General features: G+C 49.0%; 1 protein-coding gene across 10 annotated transcripts in view; it reads left to right on the plus strand.

Moving 5' to 3' along the window:
* Positions 1-1,492: 1,492 nt before the first annotated feature.
* Positions 1,493-19,806, plus strand: part of ZMYND8 (zinc finger MYND-type containing 8) — a 93,374-nt gene continuing 75,060 nt past the window's right edge. For 8 of the 10 annotated variants that reach the window (XM_080925651.1, XM_080925659.1, XM_080925660.1 and 5 more), the window contains exons 1-2: positions 1,493-1,539; positions 10,343-10,413. In XM_080925651.1, the coding sequence (XP_080781777.1) occupies positions 1,526-1,539; positions 10,343-10,413 (85 nt within the window). In that variant the 5' untranslated portion in view covers positions 1,493-1,525. Of the gene's footprint in view, positions 1,540-6,388; positions 6,570-7,171; positions 7,339-10,342; positions 10,414-19,806 lie in introns of those variants that run through there. The other 2 variants (XM_080925657.1, XM_080925656.1) reach the window with 2 other exon arrangements.

A 19,806-nucleotide genomic window follows, 5' to 3' on the forward strand; every position in this document is an offset into this window, starting at 1 on the left:
CCAGAGATGGGGGGTGTAGGGGGATTGCCAATGTGAGGCTGTGTGTGTGAAATCGCCGTTCCATCTGCCTTAGGGGACGAAAAGAAGCAGTTCTCTGTGGAAATAAATTGAAGCAAGAACCCTTACGAAGCCCAGGGGATTTGTCTGCCCACCAAACAGGGCCCAGTTTCCTCCCAGAACACACATACAGGGACGATTGTGGCAGAAAGGGCCAACCTGTGGGTGTGTAGGCCTGACTATAATGGAGGTTCTTGTTTCCTGGCCCGGTTTGACATCTTTCTCTGTCCCTCTGGATTTAAATGGCTTCTCAGACTGAGAGGCACTGCCTGTGTGCCCTGGATTCAGAAGGTCCACGCCTCCTTGGGAAGCAGAGGCGAGGCAGCAGTTAGCTAGCTCCCTCTTTGCATCTGCCCGGAGAGCTGCAGCTGGTATTTTTCCACAGGCTTTTTTCTGCAATTCCAGGGCCTAGTTTTTCCCAGCAAGGCCCAGAGTCCGAGAGAGGGTTAACAGGCAGGAAGCTGAAGGCATCGCAGACTAATACGGAAGTCAGATTTTTGTTTAACTGACAGGTTTAGCAGGCCTCATCGGTGGGGGAGGGAGCTGGGAAGGGAAGTCTTAGATGGAGGCATGTGGCCTGCTAAGCAACGCATTTGGCTTTTCTTAGGGTAAGCCTGGAGAGGGTCCCTCTCTTGCCATCTTGACAGAGACCTTTTTGGTTTTTCTTTGAGGATTGGCTGAGGGGGGTGGTGTGAGGTTATAGGTCTCCCAGCTTTGCAAATGGCTCTGTGGGCCTGCCCTTTCTAACAGGCACTTTGACCATGACTAGGCAAACTTGACCACTCCTCCCCACAGCAGCGGCGCCTCATAGGTCTCAGGAACCTAGGCACCCCTCGCCGATTTGTTGGGGGCCTCCCTTGAGCTGCCTGTTCCCCCCTCAGCCCCTCAGAGGCCTGAGTCTGGCCTAGTCCCTGTTGTTCCTGTCTCCCTGGAGCTCTCTACCTCTAAGCTCGACTTTCTCCTTTGAGACCCAATCAAGCTGGCTTGTTCTATAAAACGGCCTGCTTGCCTCCTTAGGAAAGGACTTCGGTGTGGGGGCAGGTGTGGATGAGGTGTCCAGCCCACCCCAAAAGGGCTCTTCCCAGTGGCATGCTGGCCTCAGGCTTTGCTGGAGCAGGTCAGGCTGGCTGCACGGGTTTGCCTGGACCGGGGAATCTAGCCAGGGGGTGGGAGAAGTGCTTGTGGAGGCCCCTTTCCCAAGTTTTTCTTCCTGCAAAAGGCCTAGCTTAGCCTGTCTTTTTCTATGCACAGGATGGCTCTTGCTCACCCGAGCCTCACAAAGATAATCGCTCAGGAAGTGTTTCAGCCAATCCGCGGCGGCTTTACACTCGGATTTGCCGGGGCAGCCAATCGGGGATGAGCTTTTATTAGGCGGCCAGATCATCAGCCGAAGTGCCAAACCCTTTTTCTGTGAGAACTAGGAGCCTGTCCTCCATGTTTTATAAGTATTGACATTACACAGTTAACAATGCATCCACAGAGGTAAGCTCGGCTTTTTAACCATCTTTTCCCCCTCCCTCTGAGTCATCCGAGTCGTGGAGTAGCAGTGTGATTTCTCTCTAGCCTGGCTCTGCCACACTCCCCCCTCCCACCCCCCAGAGCACTTAGGTTAACTTGGGACTGTTTAGAGAGATTTTTTTTTTCCTTTTTGGGTCACATGGCTAAGTAGCCATTAGCCATAGCTTGATTTTACAGACTGGTGAGGGCCTGGAACACCTTTATTCTGACCAGGACAAAGAATTTCTGGAATAGTTTGAAGCTAGATCCTGGTATGCCAAAAGAGAAGCTATTATTACCCCCTCCTTTTATTTTTTTTTCCCTCCTTTCCTCTCCCCCTCTCTCCCTCTCTCTCTCTGAACAGTCCTCCCCCTGCACACAGCCTGCTGTGTGTCACATACCTGCTTGGGGAAGAAAATGGAAGGTAAGCCAGAAGGTCTTCTCCCCAGCACAGTTCAGGACTGTGGCAGAGAGCAGAGCAAGCAAGCCTGCTTCTCCAGAGAGGTTCTGGGAAAGGCTGGGCTAAGTTCTGACAAGAGAGGAGAGGATGTCTGTTTGCAACAGAACCCAGGCCTGAGGGAGAGCAGGAGCCAGGGAGGGAGCCAGGGAGGCTCCTGGGCCTAGGTGGGTGGTGGCGTGTGGACTGTCTTCTCTTCCTCCCCAGAGCTTCGCACTTGCAACAACATTGTTCAGCCCTTTTCTCTCCCCCCACCCCCCACCCCCCGACTTGGCTTGGTGCAGAATGTTCTTCAAGTCAGCCTACAGCCAGCAAATGGTTCTGAAAGTGTTTCCTAGCTTCTGAGGGAGTCTGGAGTAGGCATGGTGCCTGGGGGGTGGGGTGGGGTGGGAGTGGGGATGGGGAGAGATTTTGAATAACATCTTGCAAGGGGGGAAAAGAGAAGGATCTGTGGAGACTCTGACACCTTAGTTTTATATTCTTGCATGATTTTTCCATGGGCTAATGTTTCTTTTCTCTTTGTCCCCCCCCTGAAAACATTATATCATCTTCTGTCCTCTGTCATACAGACATGGATCATACCTGAGGCTCATGACAGCATCCCATATCCACTTGCTGGGTTGTGTTGTTGTTGTTGTGGTAGTGGTGTGTGTTTTTAATAATGCCATGTAACTGTTTACCAAAAAAAAAAATTCCTTTTTGATCAACTTTCAAATCTGCCAGCCTGTCCTCTCCTAACTGGGGAAAGTGAGACGGTAGTTTGATCGTGTGTTGGGTAAGTAAAACAACTCATCTCCTGTGAGCTTGTATCAAGAGTTTGGTAAACCTCTGGGGTACGGTAATGGGGTGGGGGTGGGGGATGGTTTCTAGAGAGTGTCTTGAGTTTAGGTGATGGCTTGAATCCACTGTTGTTCCTGCTGATCTGCAGTTAGGACTAAAGATCTCACTTCCTGTTTACCCTCAGCTTGGGGGAGGAATTACAGGGTTCGCTGTAACTTGCAGCTAGACCTTGAATTGTGTTTGGCTCTTCTGAACTCTGGGTAGGTGATCTGCTTGTGAAATGTGAACAAAATTGTGTGTTCTTGGGGGGGGGGTTCCAAAGCCCCCCACACGGGGCATGTGCCTGCATGTGCGCTGGGGTTTTCATGTGTAAGTTTAACGGTGTTTATGTCCAGTACAGAGAAGCCTGTCCACTCCCAAACTAGGTTTGGCTCAGGACTCACTGACCAGCAGATACAGCCCCCCTCCACGCCCCCAAAGTCTGGTCCACACCTCTCTGTGCATGTTGGCTCTTCGTTTGCTCTACTTTTTGAGGCTGCCACTAGAAATTGAAAACCCTCCCCCTCAGGGTCCACCTGGAAGCTTACCACATATACTTTCTGCTCTGAGACCCAGCTAGGCAGCATGGCAGTGTTGCTTCTGTGTGCAGTGGCCATCCTGGGCCAACTTCATAGACTCTTTGCTTTTGGTGTTCAAGCAGCTGAACCTTTGACATCGGTTGAAAAGTTCACTCAGTATAGAGCGACTTATATAATGGACTAAGTTATCAACTGGACAGTCTTGTGTGAGGCAGGCCGGGCGTCTCTGAGCCAGACAAGATGAGGTATGACGTTCTTTAAACAGTGTCTGAGCTCCACACAAGTTCTGCTGCTAGTCTCTAAACCTCCTTGCTGTTAATAGAAATTACAAACCCAGTTTGTTGAAGCCTCTGCAGAACCAGTGAGTGGCTAATCACCCGCCTCCTGGTTCACCTTTCTCAAGCCTTTGCGTAACTTCTTGGGCTGAAGGGAAACTTGAGGGCAAAGCGTTTGTCTTCCAGAAGCTCACAGTAAAATGGCTCCTACAGGTCCGGGAAGCCAGGATCTGTTTGTGAATGTGAACCCCCGCCAATTTCCCAGCCCTGGCTCAAGCTGGCTGCTTTTCCTTGTGGCCACACCAGGCCTGGGGTTGGTAAAAAGTTAATTGCTTTCGAAGTAGCATTCTTTTCCTGTTACTAAAGGGAGAATTAAAAAAAAAAAAGAAGTCTGCATTGCAGTTGGACCGGGTGGGATCTCAGTGCTGGCCCACAGACCGGCCCTACGGGGTTCCCTTTTCTTCTGTACTCTTAACCAGTAGATCTAGGGGAAAGGTTAAAGATTGGCATTTGCAGTGGCCTGAATATAGGACTTTCTACCATTTGTTGTTGTTCCTTTTAGGAAAAGCAGGTGGCCAAGCCGAGGAGTCTCCTGCATTCCATCCCTAGGACTCCCCACCCCACCCCCCCACCTTGCTCTCCCTCATCAAGGTGGAAGGTTCAACACTTTGTGCAAATTGCAGAGGTGAAAACAAACCGATGGGCTGTTTTCCTTTTCCTCCTGCCTTCCTGGTCCCCAAAGAGGATGCACAGCTGCAAAGGAACAGATACGGACACTGGTGCTTTTGATCCCTCCCTCCCTCTCTCCCTTTCCCTCTTCCCTCCCCTCTCTCCCTCCCCCTTACTCCTTCCTCTCTTTCTCTCTCCCCCTCCCCTCCCACTCTCCTCCATCCCTCTCTCCCTCCCTCCCTTTCTCTCCCCCTCCCCCCACTCTTTCCTTTTCTCCCTCTACCCCCTCCTTTTCTCTCTCTTCTCCCCCCCCTTCAGTGACTCCCTCTCATCTCTCAGCCTTCTCCCCAGCCTCTCCCGTTTAAGACCTTCCAAGATGGGTTCACCATTCTGCTTCAGGAGATGAAGTGGCGTTCATGTGGGGGGAGGGGAGCATCTGCTTTTATTAGCTCCAGAAAATGGCCAGTGCTCATTTTGAACTAGGAATTAATTACATATAATCACTCAGTAAACTTTCTTCAGGGTTTTCCTCTAATCGTAGAGCGAGAATGTTGCAGAAATGCTGCAGCCAAGTCTAGTTACTTTTTATAATCGACGGCCCTCAAAGATTTGGGTCAGAAAGCATGAGGTCCTTTGGATTATAAATTAGAGATCAAAAAAAAAAAATAGTCTTCCCTCTTTCTTCCAGAGAGCTAGTGCTGCATCAGGTCTTAAAGAAAAGGTGTCTGTGTGTGTGTGTGTGTGTGTGTGTGTGTGTGTGTATGTGTGTGTTTGTGTGTGTGTGTATTGTCATATTTTACAAGGCTTGGTGCTGGTGGTAACCCTGGAGGCAGGCTGTTTGGAAAGTCCAACCTAGTCAAATGTGTGATCTCTTTTGTTTCTGTTTGCTTTCTTTCCCCTTCTGGCTCCTCTGACCGAGGCACCCTTTTGCCAGCCTGTGGATCTCTTTGCCTCTGGTTGACCCTGAGAAGAAAGACGCATTCAAGGGGCCCCTCTTCCTGGCTCAGATGTAAAAGGCAGTGGTGGGTTTAGAAGCTCTCATGGTTGTTCTTCAAATGCAAAAGCAACTCAGGAGTTACCCTTGGCCTCAGGTTGCTGGGCTCTGACTGCCCTTCCCCCTCTCGGATCCTGCTCTCCTTCCAGACAAACAGGGAGGCCCTGCCAGCTCTCAGCCTGCATGCTGCCAGGCCGGCCCTTCCTACCCGGATCACCTACCTGCAGGCCGGCTCCCAGCCAGCAGCCGGGCCTCGCCCTGCTCAGCCTTGGGCATGGTGCCCTCCTTTCTCCCTAGGAGCTGAGAAGCTGTCACCTTGGAACTCCCTGCTCCCAGTGCTAGAGGAATTCTGAAGCTCTCAGACCTTAGCAGTCAATGACGATGTTGGCCACCATGAGGCTATTATAAAGAGTTTGACCTGTGAAGGGGGCTTTACACAATGCATTGTTACCTCCCGGGCTGTGTTTGGGGAGGGAGGTGGACGGAAACCTCATTTGTGAGAGCCTTCTGTGGACTTGGGGTTAGTCCTCTGTAGACTGAAGGGCTGACCTTCATGATCCCCAGCCTCAGGAGTAGCTGCTGTATTTGGTGGTGGCAGATTTTAGGCTCATAGTCTTCCTACATTCTCACCCTGGCCTCCGACAGAGGTGCAGCCCTGTAGCTTTGTGTCTTAGATGCCTGCTGTTCTGGGAGCTTTCTTTTTTACCTGGAGAAGTGATGTCGAGCCGTTCTGCTCTGGACTCAGAAGGGCACAGGAGCTTCCTCCCGCTGCAGCCCTGCTCTCTAGGACAGATCTGCGTCGCAGAGACACAGGGACACCTGTCTGTCTTCACATTAATGCCAGGGGGCCGCGTAATTCCTAACCGTCCACCCACCTCAGTGCAGGGTAAGGGGGGCCCCAGCACAGTCTCCTGAGGAAGGCTGGACGTCTGAGAGGAAAGGCTTTTCCTTAGGAGCCTGTGACTTCACTAAGTCTTTCTGCCACTGACGGCAGTTTGGTTTTTTTTTCTCCTTTTTTTTTTTTTTTTTTTTTTTTTTTTATTCTTCAAACGTTGGATTGTTGGTATCCTTTGGTGGAGCGTTTCCTAGTTCTGATGTTTATGAAGGCGGCTCTGGAACTAGCAGGGCTCCTTAAACATGAGCTCAGCTATTGAACAAACTGCTACCATTTTAGCTTCAATACAGGAATGAGGCACGGTTGCCAGCCGCCATTTTAAGAATCCTGCATAAATAGCTTAGCTCCTGATGACGGCCCGTTTTAGGTGAGTGATTGCAGAAGGCGCTTTGCTAACCATCCCCTCCCCCAATTAAAGGGATTTATTTGCAGATTTAGAGGAGCATGCTTGGTTTTGTTTTGTTCTTGTGCCCCCCCCCCACTTTACATTTTGATGCTGATGGTTGTGACATGTGGGGGGGGGGGGAAGGAGAGGATGCTATGTCTTGGGTATTAAGTATTTCTTACAGCCTGGATCCTTTTTGGTTTTTTGAACCTAGGTGACTTGGGTCTGGTGCATGGTTTTCTGAATTGCTGTGTGATGCTCTTCTGACTAGGGCAGCAAGGTCTGGTGCATGCTGGTTCTATGTTCTAGCTGGCTTACAGATTGTAGTAAAAGTCAAGCAGTAAGGGCGCTTGGGAAAAGAAGGATCTGCCTATTGTATATCCACCCAGGCTCCCCCTAACACCCTGTCAAATAGCTGGGCTTTTTCTTTTCTCTCTCTCCTTTGGAAGTGTTGAAGGGGTGAGATGCCTGGGAAAACACGGACCATCCCTGAGTCCTCAGGATTAATAACCAGAAGGGTCGAGGCTTCCTAGAAGGGCAAGAGTGCATATGCAACTTTTAATTGCTCCTTTTTCTTTCCCCAGTGCGCGTAGGGTTAGAAGCCCAGATTTCTTGCTCAGGGAATGAGTTATGTGGGAGTCTTCTTTTTGGACAAGGGGAAGGGATGGACTTGATTGCGTTTGCAGGTGCTGGCTCTTCTTTCCCGTGCCTGAAATGCAGCAGTTTGTGGAGCCCCCAGCAAGTGCCTTGGGTAAATATGAGCCTAAGTCCTGATGGTCGTGGGTATACAATGTATGCAACTAGTTGATATATTTTTCCTTCTTGGCTTGTTTCATTCTGTTCTTTATGTGTCCTTTCATCCTATCAGACCTTTTGCAAAACAGAAATGTCAATTTGGAAATAGGACTTGTTCCTTTGTGGATGGAAAGGATCAGATCAGGGCTGTTGGATTCTAGCAGTTGGGGGGGGCAGAGGGAGGGCTGTGTGGCAAATGGGGGGGGGCTGCATATGCTAAGACTTTTAATGTGTTAATGGCAAAAGTTCAAAGTATTTTCTCCAACTACAGTTTTCTTTCTAAAGATTGTTATTTGGCTGCCCGCCCCCTACTTCCACCCCACAATCTCCAAACAGCTCTTAAACTAAATTGCCCAAGATCTGTGGGGGCACTTAGAAAGATGTAACTCTTTCTCATCAGCACCTTTGATATGATTATTTATAGTTCTTCCTTTCTAGTAACATAGCCCGGCTTAACCCTGAACAACAACAACCCCCCACCCCCCCAAAAAAAGCTGAGATTGGTGTGTGGGTAAAAGGAAGTCCCTCAGATGTGGCTATTCGAAATGACTAGTTTTGAATTTTGGTCTTTGCTTTTGTAAACAAAGTATTCTCTCTCTTTCTCTTTTAAATTCAGACACTGCAGTCATCAATATAGTCAGATACGAGCCGTGCACTTGTGCATGTGTGCGAGTGTGTTGTGTGTGTGTGCGCACGCTTGTCCTTGCACAGATGGGGGTTGCCTATGAAGGGATGACTTGCTGTTGTGTGAAAAAGATGGTTTTCCTCAGTGGTGCTGGAAGATTCTAGGCTCAAAATTGGTGGTGCTAAAGTCAGGTGACTGTGGTGATCGCTTGTGATGCTTGGGAGGAGGAAACAGCTTACCCCCCACTTCTGTTTCAGAATTGATTATCTTAAACTCAGCAGCCACCCCGAAGGAGGTGTTTTGCATTTTGTTGCTTCTCTGCTGCATTCTTGCCTGGAGTATTCAGCCAGCCCCTCTGGGCTCTTACAAGCCACGTATTTGTTCCCTTCAGCACAGTCCTCTCCTCCTTGATCAATACACCTTTGACTGTTTCTATCACAGCAGAAATCCTTCAAGTGGGTTTTCAGTCGTGTGTGTGTGTGTGTGTGTGTGTGTGTGTGTGTGTATGTGAGAGAGAGAGAGAGAGAGAGACTGAGAGAGAGAGAGAGAGAGCGAGAGAGAGAGAGAGAGAGAGAGAGAGAGAGAGAGAGAGAGAGAGAGAGAGAGCGCTCTGAGATTCCTAATTGTTTCTTTCCCCTCTGGTACTTTTCAGTGGGAGCACAGATGGGCATGTTACCCTAGCACTCATTCAAAATATGGGCGGGGCCCATTTCTCATACCTCTTGCTAGAGAGGGGAACAGAATTCCAGTTGCTAGAAAGGTCAAGGTTATGGGTTGTGTTTTTGAAGTTAAGCATCTACCTCTCCAGCAGCACCCAGGCAGATGACCAGCGTGTGGTTCAGGCGCTGTTGGAGTTGGAGATGCTCTTTCTCTGAAGCTGGAGTAGAAGGTGCATCTTCCATGGTCTCTGGATTGTTCCATGTTGGGGATGTACTCAGGTTTGGCCAGCAGGCTCCTTTTGAGAAGAATCACCTGTGACAATGTGTCAGTATTTCTTTGGTGACTTGTGACATTGGTCTCTCTACAGAACCAGACTAGATGAAACTGTTACCTAGTCTCAGGATGCTAAGTGTGTTAATATTCAAATTCAAACCCAAACTCCCTCTGTCTTCTCTCTTGGGACTAGTTAAAGTCAGAGGGCTCCTGTCGTGGACAGTAATCTTTTTCTGCCTAGTTCCTGTCTTGAATTTTGTCCTTCCCTACACACCTGGAGCTCTCCCAAACAGGATTCCATCTTACCCTGACCTTTCAGTCTCGAGGCTGCCTTTTTGACACAGATAGCACAGAGGTCTCAGCTGTTTTCCTGTCTTGCCTTCGAGCCTTCCCAATGGAAAATTCCAGCCCGATCACTTGGTGACGCATCCATTTCTTCTTGCTGAACCATGATCTGTCTGCTGGGATGGCACCTAGACCGATTGCTTAGCCTCTCCCCAAAGCAGCATCCTGGAGTGCCTGAAACATCCTAGTGCCTGCTTACAACAGCAGATCTGCTTTTCCTTCTGCTCGGCTTGGGAAGTGTTAGGTTGGACCTGTGTTCCAGCAGGGAGGTAGAGAAGGTTCTGGATAACAGACCTTCCTAGCTAAAGGGGCCTGCTTTTCTCTTCTCTTAGCTTTCTTAGCCTGGCTTTTCACTCAGCCTTAGTTCTTTAAATAATCCTTTCTCATTCCGCTGTCTATGCTGGAGTGTAATTAGTCACAGTTCAAAAGGAAGCCATGCCTAGTTGGCTTGAGACTGCCCAGAGACCCCAGGGTCCTGATTCCTGTGATAAAGGCAGCTAGAATCTGGTCATGTTTTCCTACTTTGTAATTTAACCCAGTATGTCTTTTTTTTTTTTTTTCTCCTGTTCCTGACTCATTGAGAGGAGCTGTTAGTTAGGTTCAGGATGGGGAGGCCTGGGACTAATGGAAGAATTCTAGGTACCCCTGTGAAAGGCCTCTTTCTCTAACCTCCCTTCGTGGCACCCCGGTGTTAGCCATGAGAGACTTGCAAATTTGAAGGCTGGGTTCTTTAGGATAGAAGCTGGTTAGGTTGTACTTAGTTTCTAAACTAAAAACAAATCCCTCAGAATCTCTTAATGAAGTAGATATGACAACTGAAATGTTAATTTGACTTTTTTTTAAAAAAAAAAAAAGACCGTATTTTTTAGTATTCTGGTATTTTAAAGAAGTCCTGTGGTATCTTCTCACTTGGCTGAAATCAGGCTTGTTTCCCCACCCCCTTCCCATAAGGAAGGCCTGGAGATATGACTGGTTTGCTCTCTGGCTCTCCCCAGCAGCTGCCCCCACAGAGACCATTTGCAGCCCACCTAAACATCTATAATCTGTTCTATTTCAGCTTGGCTGAAGAGGAAATAAAAACTGAGCAGGAGGTGGTGGAGGGAATGGATATCTCTACTCGCTCCAAAGGTGAGTAAAAAAAAAAAAAAAATCTCAGATTATCTACTCTGGCCTCCAGGAGAGGGGGATTTCTTTTGTTGTTGGAGAGAGGTGAGGCTGGCTGCGACACTGTAGGGTCTTTCGGTGCATGAACCTCATTTCTGGAGACATGGTTCAGTCCTCCTTCCCTGCCGTGCCTGTGTAGGTGTGCTGACATGCCCAACATTGCCCTGTGGTAAATTTTGGATGTGTGTCTGGGGTTGAGGGTGCCTGTCTGTCTGCCTCTCCCCGGAACGATTCTAACAGGACTCTAAATGTGCTTTCTACGGACGCCACTGAAGTCTGCAGCTGTGGCAGGTTTCCTGATTTTAACAGCAGGCCTCTGGGCAAACTGGGGGGTGGGGTGGACCAGCTTCATTGGAAACCGGTGCCCTTGGTTCGAAATTACAAGGGAATGAGGAGGCCAGTGCCTGTGTTGGGAGCAAACTGTGGTGGCTTCTCTGTTTACCTGCAGTGGCCTGGGCCTACCTTGCGGCTCAGTGAGCGTTTGTGGCGCATCCCAAGGAGGGATGTTTGCTTGTACCCTGGGCGGCTCTTAACTGCAGCCCTTTGGAGGACTGTCACGGATGTGCCACAATAGACTAAGGACTGTGCTGTGCTGATCTGCTCTTGCTGCAGCTCCAGGCTGTGTCTGGGAGGCGGGAGGGGCTGCAGGAATGGTTGTTACAGATCTTTCTGGGAGGAGGCTAGGATGTCATAAAATAGAACTTCCTAGAGGCACCTGAAAGAAAAGAGAGCATCCTGGGGCTTTAAAAAAAAAAAAAAAGAAAGAAAGAAAGAAAAAAGAAAAGACAGCCTATTATTTGGGTCAAGCTAGGGGTCAGGTGGTCACACAGAGCTGGCTGGGAGGGAAAAACGAGGAGGAGGAAGGGGGGAGGAGAAGGAGGAAGAGGAGGTAAGACTCACCATCCTGTCCCCTGACTCAGCTGTCCCAGCCTATACAGGTCATCTGAGTTTCACTGTTCCAACTGGGGAAGAACCCAGGGAACTGGAGCAGGGTGTGGCCTTACAGAGCCTTTGCAGACAGTTGATCAGGACTCAGGGAGCCCCTTGAAGCCCTGTTGCTGTGATTGTGATTGTGATCAGCTGATGAGACATGTCCTGGTGACGCAGGCCTGAGTAGAGAGGATGAGGGAGAGTCCATAAAGAGGGGCCAGGTGGTGTTGGGTCTTCGTCTGTCTGTCTTGTTTACTTCCCTTTTTCTTTTTGGAGACAGGGTCTCATAACGCAGCTCTGACTGGCCTAGAACTTTGTAGATCCTGTTGAATTTGAACTCACAGAAATCCACCTGCCTCTGCCTCCTGTGTGCTGGAGTTAAAGGTGTACACTGCCACTCCGTGTCTGGCTCCTTTTATTATTTGTAAACTTGGGTGTGGGATTACTTGCTATCTCAGGCTCCTCCCACCTGAGGCTGTCTGGGTTAATGATACTGGTATGTTTGAAGGCCTGTGGGACACAGGAGCCTTCTAGTGTGGTGCCTGTGTAGTCTTCTTCTGAAGTGGGAGGTGTCCGTGGAGGAGGAGGCCGTGTCAAGACTTTCTCATCCTCGGGAGGCAGAGTAAGACCTCTTCCAGGAGGGTCACAGTCATAGGCCACCAACTTGGGAAAAGTCCCCAGGGACCTGCCTGTCTTGCCCACTGTGGAAACCTTTTCTGTCCTTACATACCAAAAAGTGCTTAGTTCATAATCAGATGCTGTTTTCCCTCTGTTTGCTTGCCAGCTCTGGGTGACTTTCCCAAGGCACTAAGGACCGTTCTGTAGGGTTGAGGGGATGGCTCAGGTGTTAACAGGCTTGCTGAGGACCTGCAGAAATCTCCAGAACTTTGTAAATATCCTGTCTTGAGTTCCCGGTCTCAATGTGAGACCTCTTCTGGGAAAATACAGTGGTGGACAGACAGCTCCTGAGGAGTAAGGCCCGAGGTTGACCTTGCACCTCCAGACATGTGCTCATGCGTACACAGGCACCTGTCTTCACTCATGTTTGTCCTCCCAAAGCTTCTAGTTCTTTCCACACACCTTCTAACATCCTTCTTGTCTGATGTCCTTGGGATCTGCCTCTTTATTGCCCTGTGACACCCATTCACCTGTACCAACTGTCCCCAGCTTCATTCCCTGTGTCCTTCTGTTTGTCCTTGGGAGTTTGTGCCTCTGTCTTGCTGGAACATGCTGTCCCAGGTCCTGGCAGCCTGCTCCGAATCACAGATTCAACACAGATGTTGTTAGGAAGGCTTTTGGTGGCTGCTGGTTCTGAGGGAGCCGTTCTCCCCTATTGAGTTCTGTTTTAAAAGTTAGCTCATTTTAAGAGTTTTAGATTACAAGAATACTTATGCAGTCCTTCATCGCCCCACCCCCCTCCTCCCCTCCCCTCCCCACCCCATCCCTCCTGTTTCTGTCTTTGGCATATCTAAATGTTCTGAATTCATAGAGCCCATACTGGATTCAGACTTCCTTAGTTTTCCTGACAAAGATTCCCCTTTCTCTTCCTGAATGCTCTTGTGGCATTATGTGACACTGTCTCCTTAGTTTCTCAGACCTTTGTTTTTGTTGACCTTGACATTGTGTGTGTGTGTGTGTGTGTGTGTGTGTGTGTGTGTGAACAGAGGCTCATGGCAAGCTTATGCTGGCCTTAAGCTTGCTGTGTACTCAAGGGGAATCTGCCTAAGTGCTGGGCTTACAGGTGCCACCGTGCGAGGGTTATGTGGTGCTGGGGATGAGACCTGGAGCTCGTTAATGCTAGGCAGTGAGTGGTCCCCACAGTACAATCTTTGAAAGGAAATCACTGAGCCATATCCCAGGAGCAGGGGATTGTGCCCTTCCTCCGTCTTCTGTGTGCCTCCTCCTTTAGGACAGAGTGACTGCATTAGAATTTTGTACAGTGAGATGTCTGTCCTTCCCCCCACCACATACAAAAAATAGGTTTATTTATTTGTTTCATTTTCTATGTATAATATTTTGCCTACATGTATGCCTGTGTGTGTACCTTCTGTGTGTCTGGCCCATAGAGACCAGAAGAGGGTGTTGGATACTGTCTTAGTTAGGGTTTTACTGCTGTGAACAGACATCATGACCAATGCATGTTTTATAAGGACAGCATTTAATTGGGGCTGGCTTACAGGTTCAGAGGTTAAGTTCATCATCATCAAGGTGGGAACAGGGCAGCATGCAGGCAGGCATGGTACAGGAGAAGCTGAGAACTCTACATCTTCATCTGAAGGCTGCTAGTGGAAGACTGACTTCCAGGCAGCTAGGGTGAGGGTCTTAAACCCATGACCACAGTGACACACCTACTCCAACAAGGCCACACCTACTCCAACAGGGTCACACCTTCTAATTCCCTGGGCCCAGCATAAACAAACCAGCACAGATACCCTGGAACTGGGGTTATAGGTGGTTTGAGTCATGGGTGCTAGGAATTGAACCCAGGTCCTCTGGAAAAACCAGTGTTCTTAATTGCCAAGCCTTCTCCTCAGACCCTCCCTATGTACTTCATTGTAATCGTGGACCCAAGGATAATTTCTGTGCTCTTGGGGTTTATCCATTGCTACTTACTCCCGATTGCTTTCACTGGGCTGCTGGGAGCACTTTGTGTTGGCTCTGGGCATCCCTGGGCCAACTTGTCTTTGAGGTCTCTGTCTATTTATGATTGTTTATGTTCTGCTTTAGGTTCTTTTTGGGACAGTGGTCTTAGAGACAAAGATCCAGGTGTGCTGGTTATGCGTGTTGATGATATTTTGTCTGCTTCTAGGATTTCTAAGTTATTAGCAGAGAAAATGCGTGTACTCACAATTACAGCTCTTGTCTCTCCCTTTTTTAAAATTTATTTTGCAATTTTGGGTGCACATGTACACACACATCCTCAGGCTTACCTTTTGTGAAATGCTTTGGAATATTTTTAGGCCCATCTGTAGTGGACAGTAAAGACTGTTAACTTAAGATAATGGTGGTGGGGGTGGTATGGCTCAGTGGTCAAGGTACGTGGTTGCTGCTCTTCTAGAGAACCTGAATTTTGTCCCAGCACCCATGGCTCACAACTGCCTGTGACTTCAGTTGCTGTGGATCCAAGATCCTTCTGGCAGGGCATACACATGTGTCATTTGCAGACTCAGATACACACATACACATAGACTGAGAAAAGATAATGGACTGTCTCCGGCTCTCATTGTTCCCACTGCTAGCCTGTATTCTGCTTGTTGCTCTTCAAGAGCACCCCATTTTCTCTAGAAGGACCTTGACCTCCAGGTGTGCCTGCCACACCCCCATCTAAGAGCAGGGTAATGCAGCCTTGTGTGTGTGTGTGTTGTGTGCCTGTGCATTTGTTATTGACTAAGTGTAGCTTGTTGAGGTAACCTTGGAGATCTTTCTCTTGCTCTCCACCTCATCTTGTGAGACATGAAATGACTGAACCTGGGGGCAGCCATTTTGGCTAGACTATCTGACCATCAAGCCCCTGGTTAGTGTCTGTCTGTCTTCACTCTCTCACAACCATCTGGGGCTATACACCCATATTCCTGGGTCTGGCTGCTTTTTGCATGGTGCCTTTTAACGGATTGCCTAGCTTTCGCCGTGAGGACTTTATCCACTGACTCCAGAACTTTTATTTTATTTTATTTTTTTGGGAATGGGGCCTCACAGATCCCAGGTCGCCTTCCAACTTGCTATACAGGTGAAGGTGTGACCTTGAACCGCCGCCGCCGGTATAGAGTTTTTAAACTAGGCCAGAGAGCCAGACTTCTTGGTTCCTGCTTGCCCCTGCCAGAGCTGAATTATATTTTATGACTTAGTTATCCCTAAATGGGATAAAAAAGTTCAGATGAGGTTTGCTCACAAGGGTGCTCAGAATGGTGTGTGAATATGAGAGCACCCCCAAATGCCAGCCATGATCAGATGGAGAACAGGGAGTTCTTCCTGGCTATATTTGCTCTTGCCCCAAGAAGAGGTTGTGGAGGTAGCGGTGTACACTGTCCAGCCTGCTTGGTAAGGCTGTGTAGGGCTGCCCAGGGTTACCTGGGAACCAGGAAATGTCTGTCTGTGCATGCGTACGTACTCATGGGAGTGTTCCTCCGTTACAATGGTTCAGCCTGCTGACCTGCTGGCCTCTGCACTGTTCAGAGTGATTGGAGGCCCCGGAATTGCTAAGAATCTGAGGGAAGAGGTCCTCGTGTTTCTAAGGGACTTTCTGCCAGCCCTTTGGCTCTCCTTGTAGATAGGGGCCTGCTCTGGCTGCTGCTGTTTCCAGGGCATTTTTCTCTTAAAATATTCATTTACATTTTTATGGATGTCTCTTTGGTGTGAGCAAGTGAATGTGGGTGCTTGGGAGGCCAGGAGAGGGTTTCATATTCCTGGCTCTGGAGTTGGGGGTGTTGCAAATTGAACTTGGATTCTCAGCAAGAGCAGCAGTACTGCTGGGCCATGTCATTATTAATTACTGTTGGTATTATTTTGAGGCGGGGTCTCTGGAGATCAGACTGGTCTTGAATTACCTCCTAAGTGCTGGTATTAAAAAGCTTGTGTTCCCATACTGGGGCTTCAACTTGCCTTTAGGAGACAGTTTCCTATAATCTAAGATAACCTTGAATTTATTGTGTAGTGAAGGTGGCCTTGAACTCTGGTTATCCCAGCCTTCTGTTCCCAAGGGCTGGGATCACAACAACTCTGCATCCGTATCAGGACACGCCTGAGCTTTGACTTGGGGCATTGAGGTTCATAGAGTTGAAGTGCGTTGTGGCCCAGTGCTGACATTTGTGATGTGTTGGGGACAAGGCTTATTCATCCTCCAACCCAGTTTATCTTAGAGGTCCCCAGTGTGGTGATTCAGGCTTTGAACACTAATTGTCCCTTTAGGCCACTTTTCATGTGTTTCTCCATGTTCTGTATTTCAGTCCCCAAAAGATAAGTCATGAATTAACTTGAAGAGAGAGGAGGAGAGGCACATATGTGTCACCTCCTGCACCACCACCGCCAAGTGGGTGTACTTGTGTGGGTTCTCTTTCTGTTATGAGCAGAAAGAAGTCTGTCAGGCTGTTTGAGCAGGAGCAGAAGGGGACTGGCCTGGAAGTGGTCAGTTGTTTCGTGGCAGGAAGGCTGTCAGTTGGGTGTGGATGGCTCACCAACCTCCTCAGGAACAATAGAGTGTCATGTGGCTGCCCTTTGGCTGCTGTCTAGACACTTGGACCCACCCTGGCTGTCTCCGCAAGTAAGAGAAAATTCCCCCGGAGATGAGGTGGGCCATCTGGAGAAGCCCAGGCCTTTGTTCAGGGCTTGGTGCTGTGTGAAGTCCAGCCGGCTCTGGGAACTCAGACACTGATAGTAATTGGTAGAGAGGCGATTGATCAAACCCAGTGTGTTGTGTGCTTTCTAGGCAAGTGTTGGACCCCCAGCCACCTCTTTAGCCCCCAGCTGAAGTTTTATTTTACTGCATTGATTTTGCTGTATGTGTGTGGGTGTCTCTGTGCCACAGTGTATGGATGCCTACTTCTTCAACTGTGTGGGCCTAAAAGGTAGAACTCAGGTCCTCGGGCTTGACAGCAAGCACCTTTATCTCCTGAGCCATTTCCATAGCCCAAGAACTCAATATATATATAATCCAGGCTTTCCTCAGATCTGCCTCGGATTCCCAGCTGTTACCGTTTTCTTTTTTTTCTTTCTTTGAGCTGTTTTTATGTTGCCCAGGCTGGTCTCGAACTTACAGCTTAATGGGAGTAGCTGGAATGGTAGGCCATGTGTCAACATACTTGGCTTGGGATTCTTTGCGTTATTTTTGTTCGAATATAGAGTCCTTCCATGCTGGGTGTGGAACTCAGTATGTAGAGCAGGCTGATCAGAGTCATCCTCCTGACTCAGCCTCTGGAGGGGTTGGATTAAAGGCCAACATCACCAACCCTGGTGTATTTATTTAGTGTGTGCATGTGATGTGTGTGTGTGAATGTGGGGGGTGTGTGTGTGTGTGTGTGTGTGTGTGTGTGTGTGTGTGTAGGTCAGCTTTCGGTAGCTGTTTTTCTGCTTCCACTCTGTGGGTCTCAGGGTCGGGTACTGAGGTTGAGTGGCAGGTGAAGGCGCCCACAGAGCCATCTTCTCCGGCCTAGCTAAGGATTCTCAAATCCTATTCCGACACCTCGACACCTCGTCCGCAGGGCTTTTAGGTTCTCTGAATTTCAATCAGCAGCTCTCTGCCTGTGTAATCTCTTATTGTTAATGGGGTAGTTCCCGAGTCTCTTGCCTCCTTTATGCCACCATTGGCATTTTCCAGAGTGCTCACTTCTCAGGAGACAAAGCCTTCAGAAGGCTTTCGAGATGCCAGGGTGACATTTGTGTCCGAGGGTGACAATTTGCTGCAAGCACCATCTACCAGGAGTGCTGGCACGGTGAATGGCTCCTGAGGTCTCACCAGACACCGTGTAGTGTTTCCGTCCCGCCTCAATGATTCTTAGCTCACCGCTGTGACATGTGTTTTTCCATTTTACTGCCTAGGAAACTGAGGCTCGTGAGGATGAATGAAGTGACTGATTAGGTCTGGGGGGGGCAGGTTTTGTCTTTTGCGTTAAATGTCGGAATCACATCCCTTCAGGGCAGCATAATGGCTGCCAGTATGGGGAAAATAGGGGGCTTTGATGGTTGGGGGTGGGGGGTCTACCTTATTGCTCAATGCTAGGAATTGGGCTCACTGTCTGCTTGCTGGGATGGACCTACCATTTTCTTGCAACAGTAGCTCATTTAGATGCAGAGATGTTTCTCGGTGTAGACCAGTTTCCCAAAGATGGTGCATGAACCCAGAAAGTCACATCAAGGGGACGGAAATAGCCCAGGGCTGTCATTTTACATTCTCTGTGCAAGACTGGTCACAGCACACTTCCTTGCAGGAGTTTGGCCGTAACTGTGTGAGTCAGACAAGGCCCTGTCTGCAATGGCTCACTTAAGGTTCACTCCCCGGGCGGAGGCTCCCTGTGCAGGCCGCTTGCGTTTTGATCCCACTGTGTGTCCATTTTGGTGGGCGGCTGTGTGGAGTCTGCCTTGTGTCACCAGCTCAAGGGAGTGGTCCCCTCAGAAACCAGGCGCACATGTATAGCGGAAGCCCAACATATTAAAATTCCACACACTGTCATTCTTTGTGAGACCTGCCTTCGGAGGGATGTGTTGACAGCCAGGGTAACATCCGGGATGCAGCGTAGCAATTAGCTCAGTAGTCCCAGACCTTGATTAACACTGGACCTTCTATCTTTCTCTGTTGTATGTAAATTAAGGCTTTCACAAAGAGACTGAATGTGAGCCCGGCATTGAGCTGAGAGGCCTTCTGTCATTTTTCCAGGGATCTCTAAGGAAACAACCTTCAGTGGTTTTAAGCCATGACTGCAGAAGCGCCACTGCGGAGTTTTTATTTCAAGAAATGTTAGTGGTTTTAAACTGTCCCGGCCGCTGAGATCCCAGGAAGTGCCAGCCCTGCGGTGTGTAGTGGCAGGTCTGTGTAGAGAACTTCCCTCCCTAATCAGGTTTAAATTATCCCAAAATGCTGGGGCCCTCTCTCTGATCATGGCTTTTAGACTAGAAATTGGCTTCCTCCTCTTGGCGAGTGCAACCCTGCTGTGTTCTTGTCTCACAAGCATGGAGATTACAACCTGCTTTTTACAGGGGCGTTGCTGATCTGAATTCACAGCCTCCTTGTTTAGCAAGGATTTTACTGACTAAAATCTCTGTGGGGAAACTTCCCCTGCCCCATTTTGGAAGCCCCACCCACAGTGATATGCAGCTTATTTATTAATTTAGAGGACTGTCACCCCAAAGTGTTTCCACCCTAGAAAGAACTTTTCTGTTTCTTCCTCCAAAGGTCTTCAAACAAATGTACCAGGTGGAGGGCCTGTCTCAGCATCCGCGCTTCTCTTACCAAGCAGACATTCAAGTAATAATTAACGCTTGAATCTCTCTCATCGCAAAGCCTCGAAACCAGGACTGTTCTGGATTTCAGATTTTAAACAGTTGGGTTGTGTGTGTAGTGATGCATTCTGGGGATGACGTATCCCTTGCAGAGCACAAAGGACCTCAGGCGATGTTGTCAGTTTTGAGGCCATCTTTACAGGCTGCCCCTCTGGGCTGGAACTCAGCCTCAGCCTCTTCTGCTTCCTGGATGCTGCTGGGGTTACAGATGTAAGCCGCCATGCCTGGCTTCTGTTCAGATAGACCACAAGCCAGGACTTGATAACGGGTGTGGGACTCCCCACTTAGGATCAGCACTCGAAGATGGTCAGGTTTTGGAGTGATTCTGATCAAGTGTTTGGATTGGGGTTCTCTCTCTCTCCCACATTTTGCTGCAAGGGCTGTAGATTTTCTTCTCTTTGATTTTTTTTTTTCCTTCTCAAGTTACAGTTTATGCGT

This window comes from Micromys minutus, assembly GCF_963924665.1.
Source record: "Micromys minutus genome assembly, chromosome: 11".
In the NCBI taxonomy this organism is placed as follows: domain Eukaryota; kingdom Metazoa; phylum Chordata; class Mammalia; order Rodentia; family Muridae; genus Micromys; species Micromys minutus.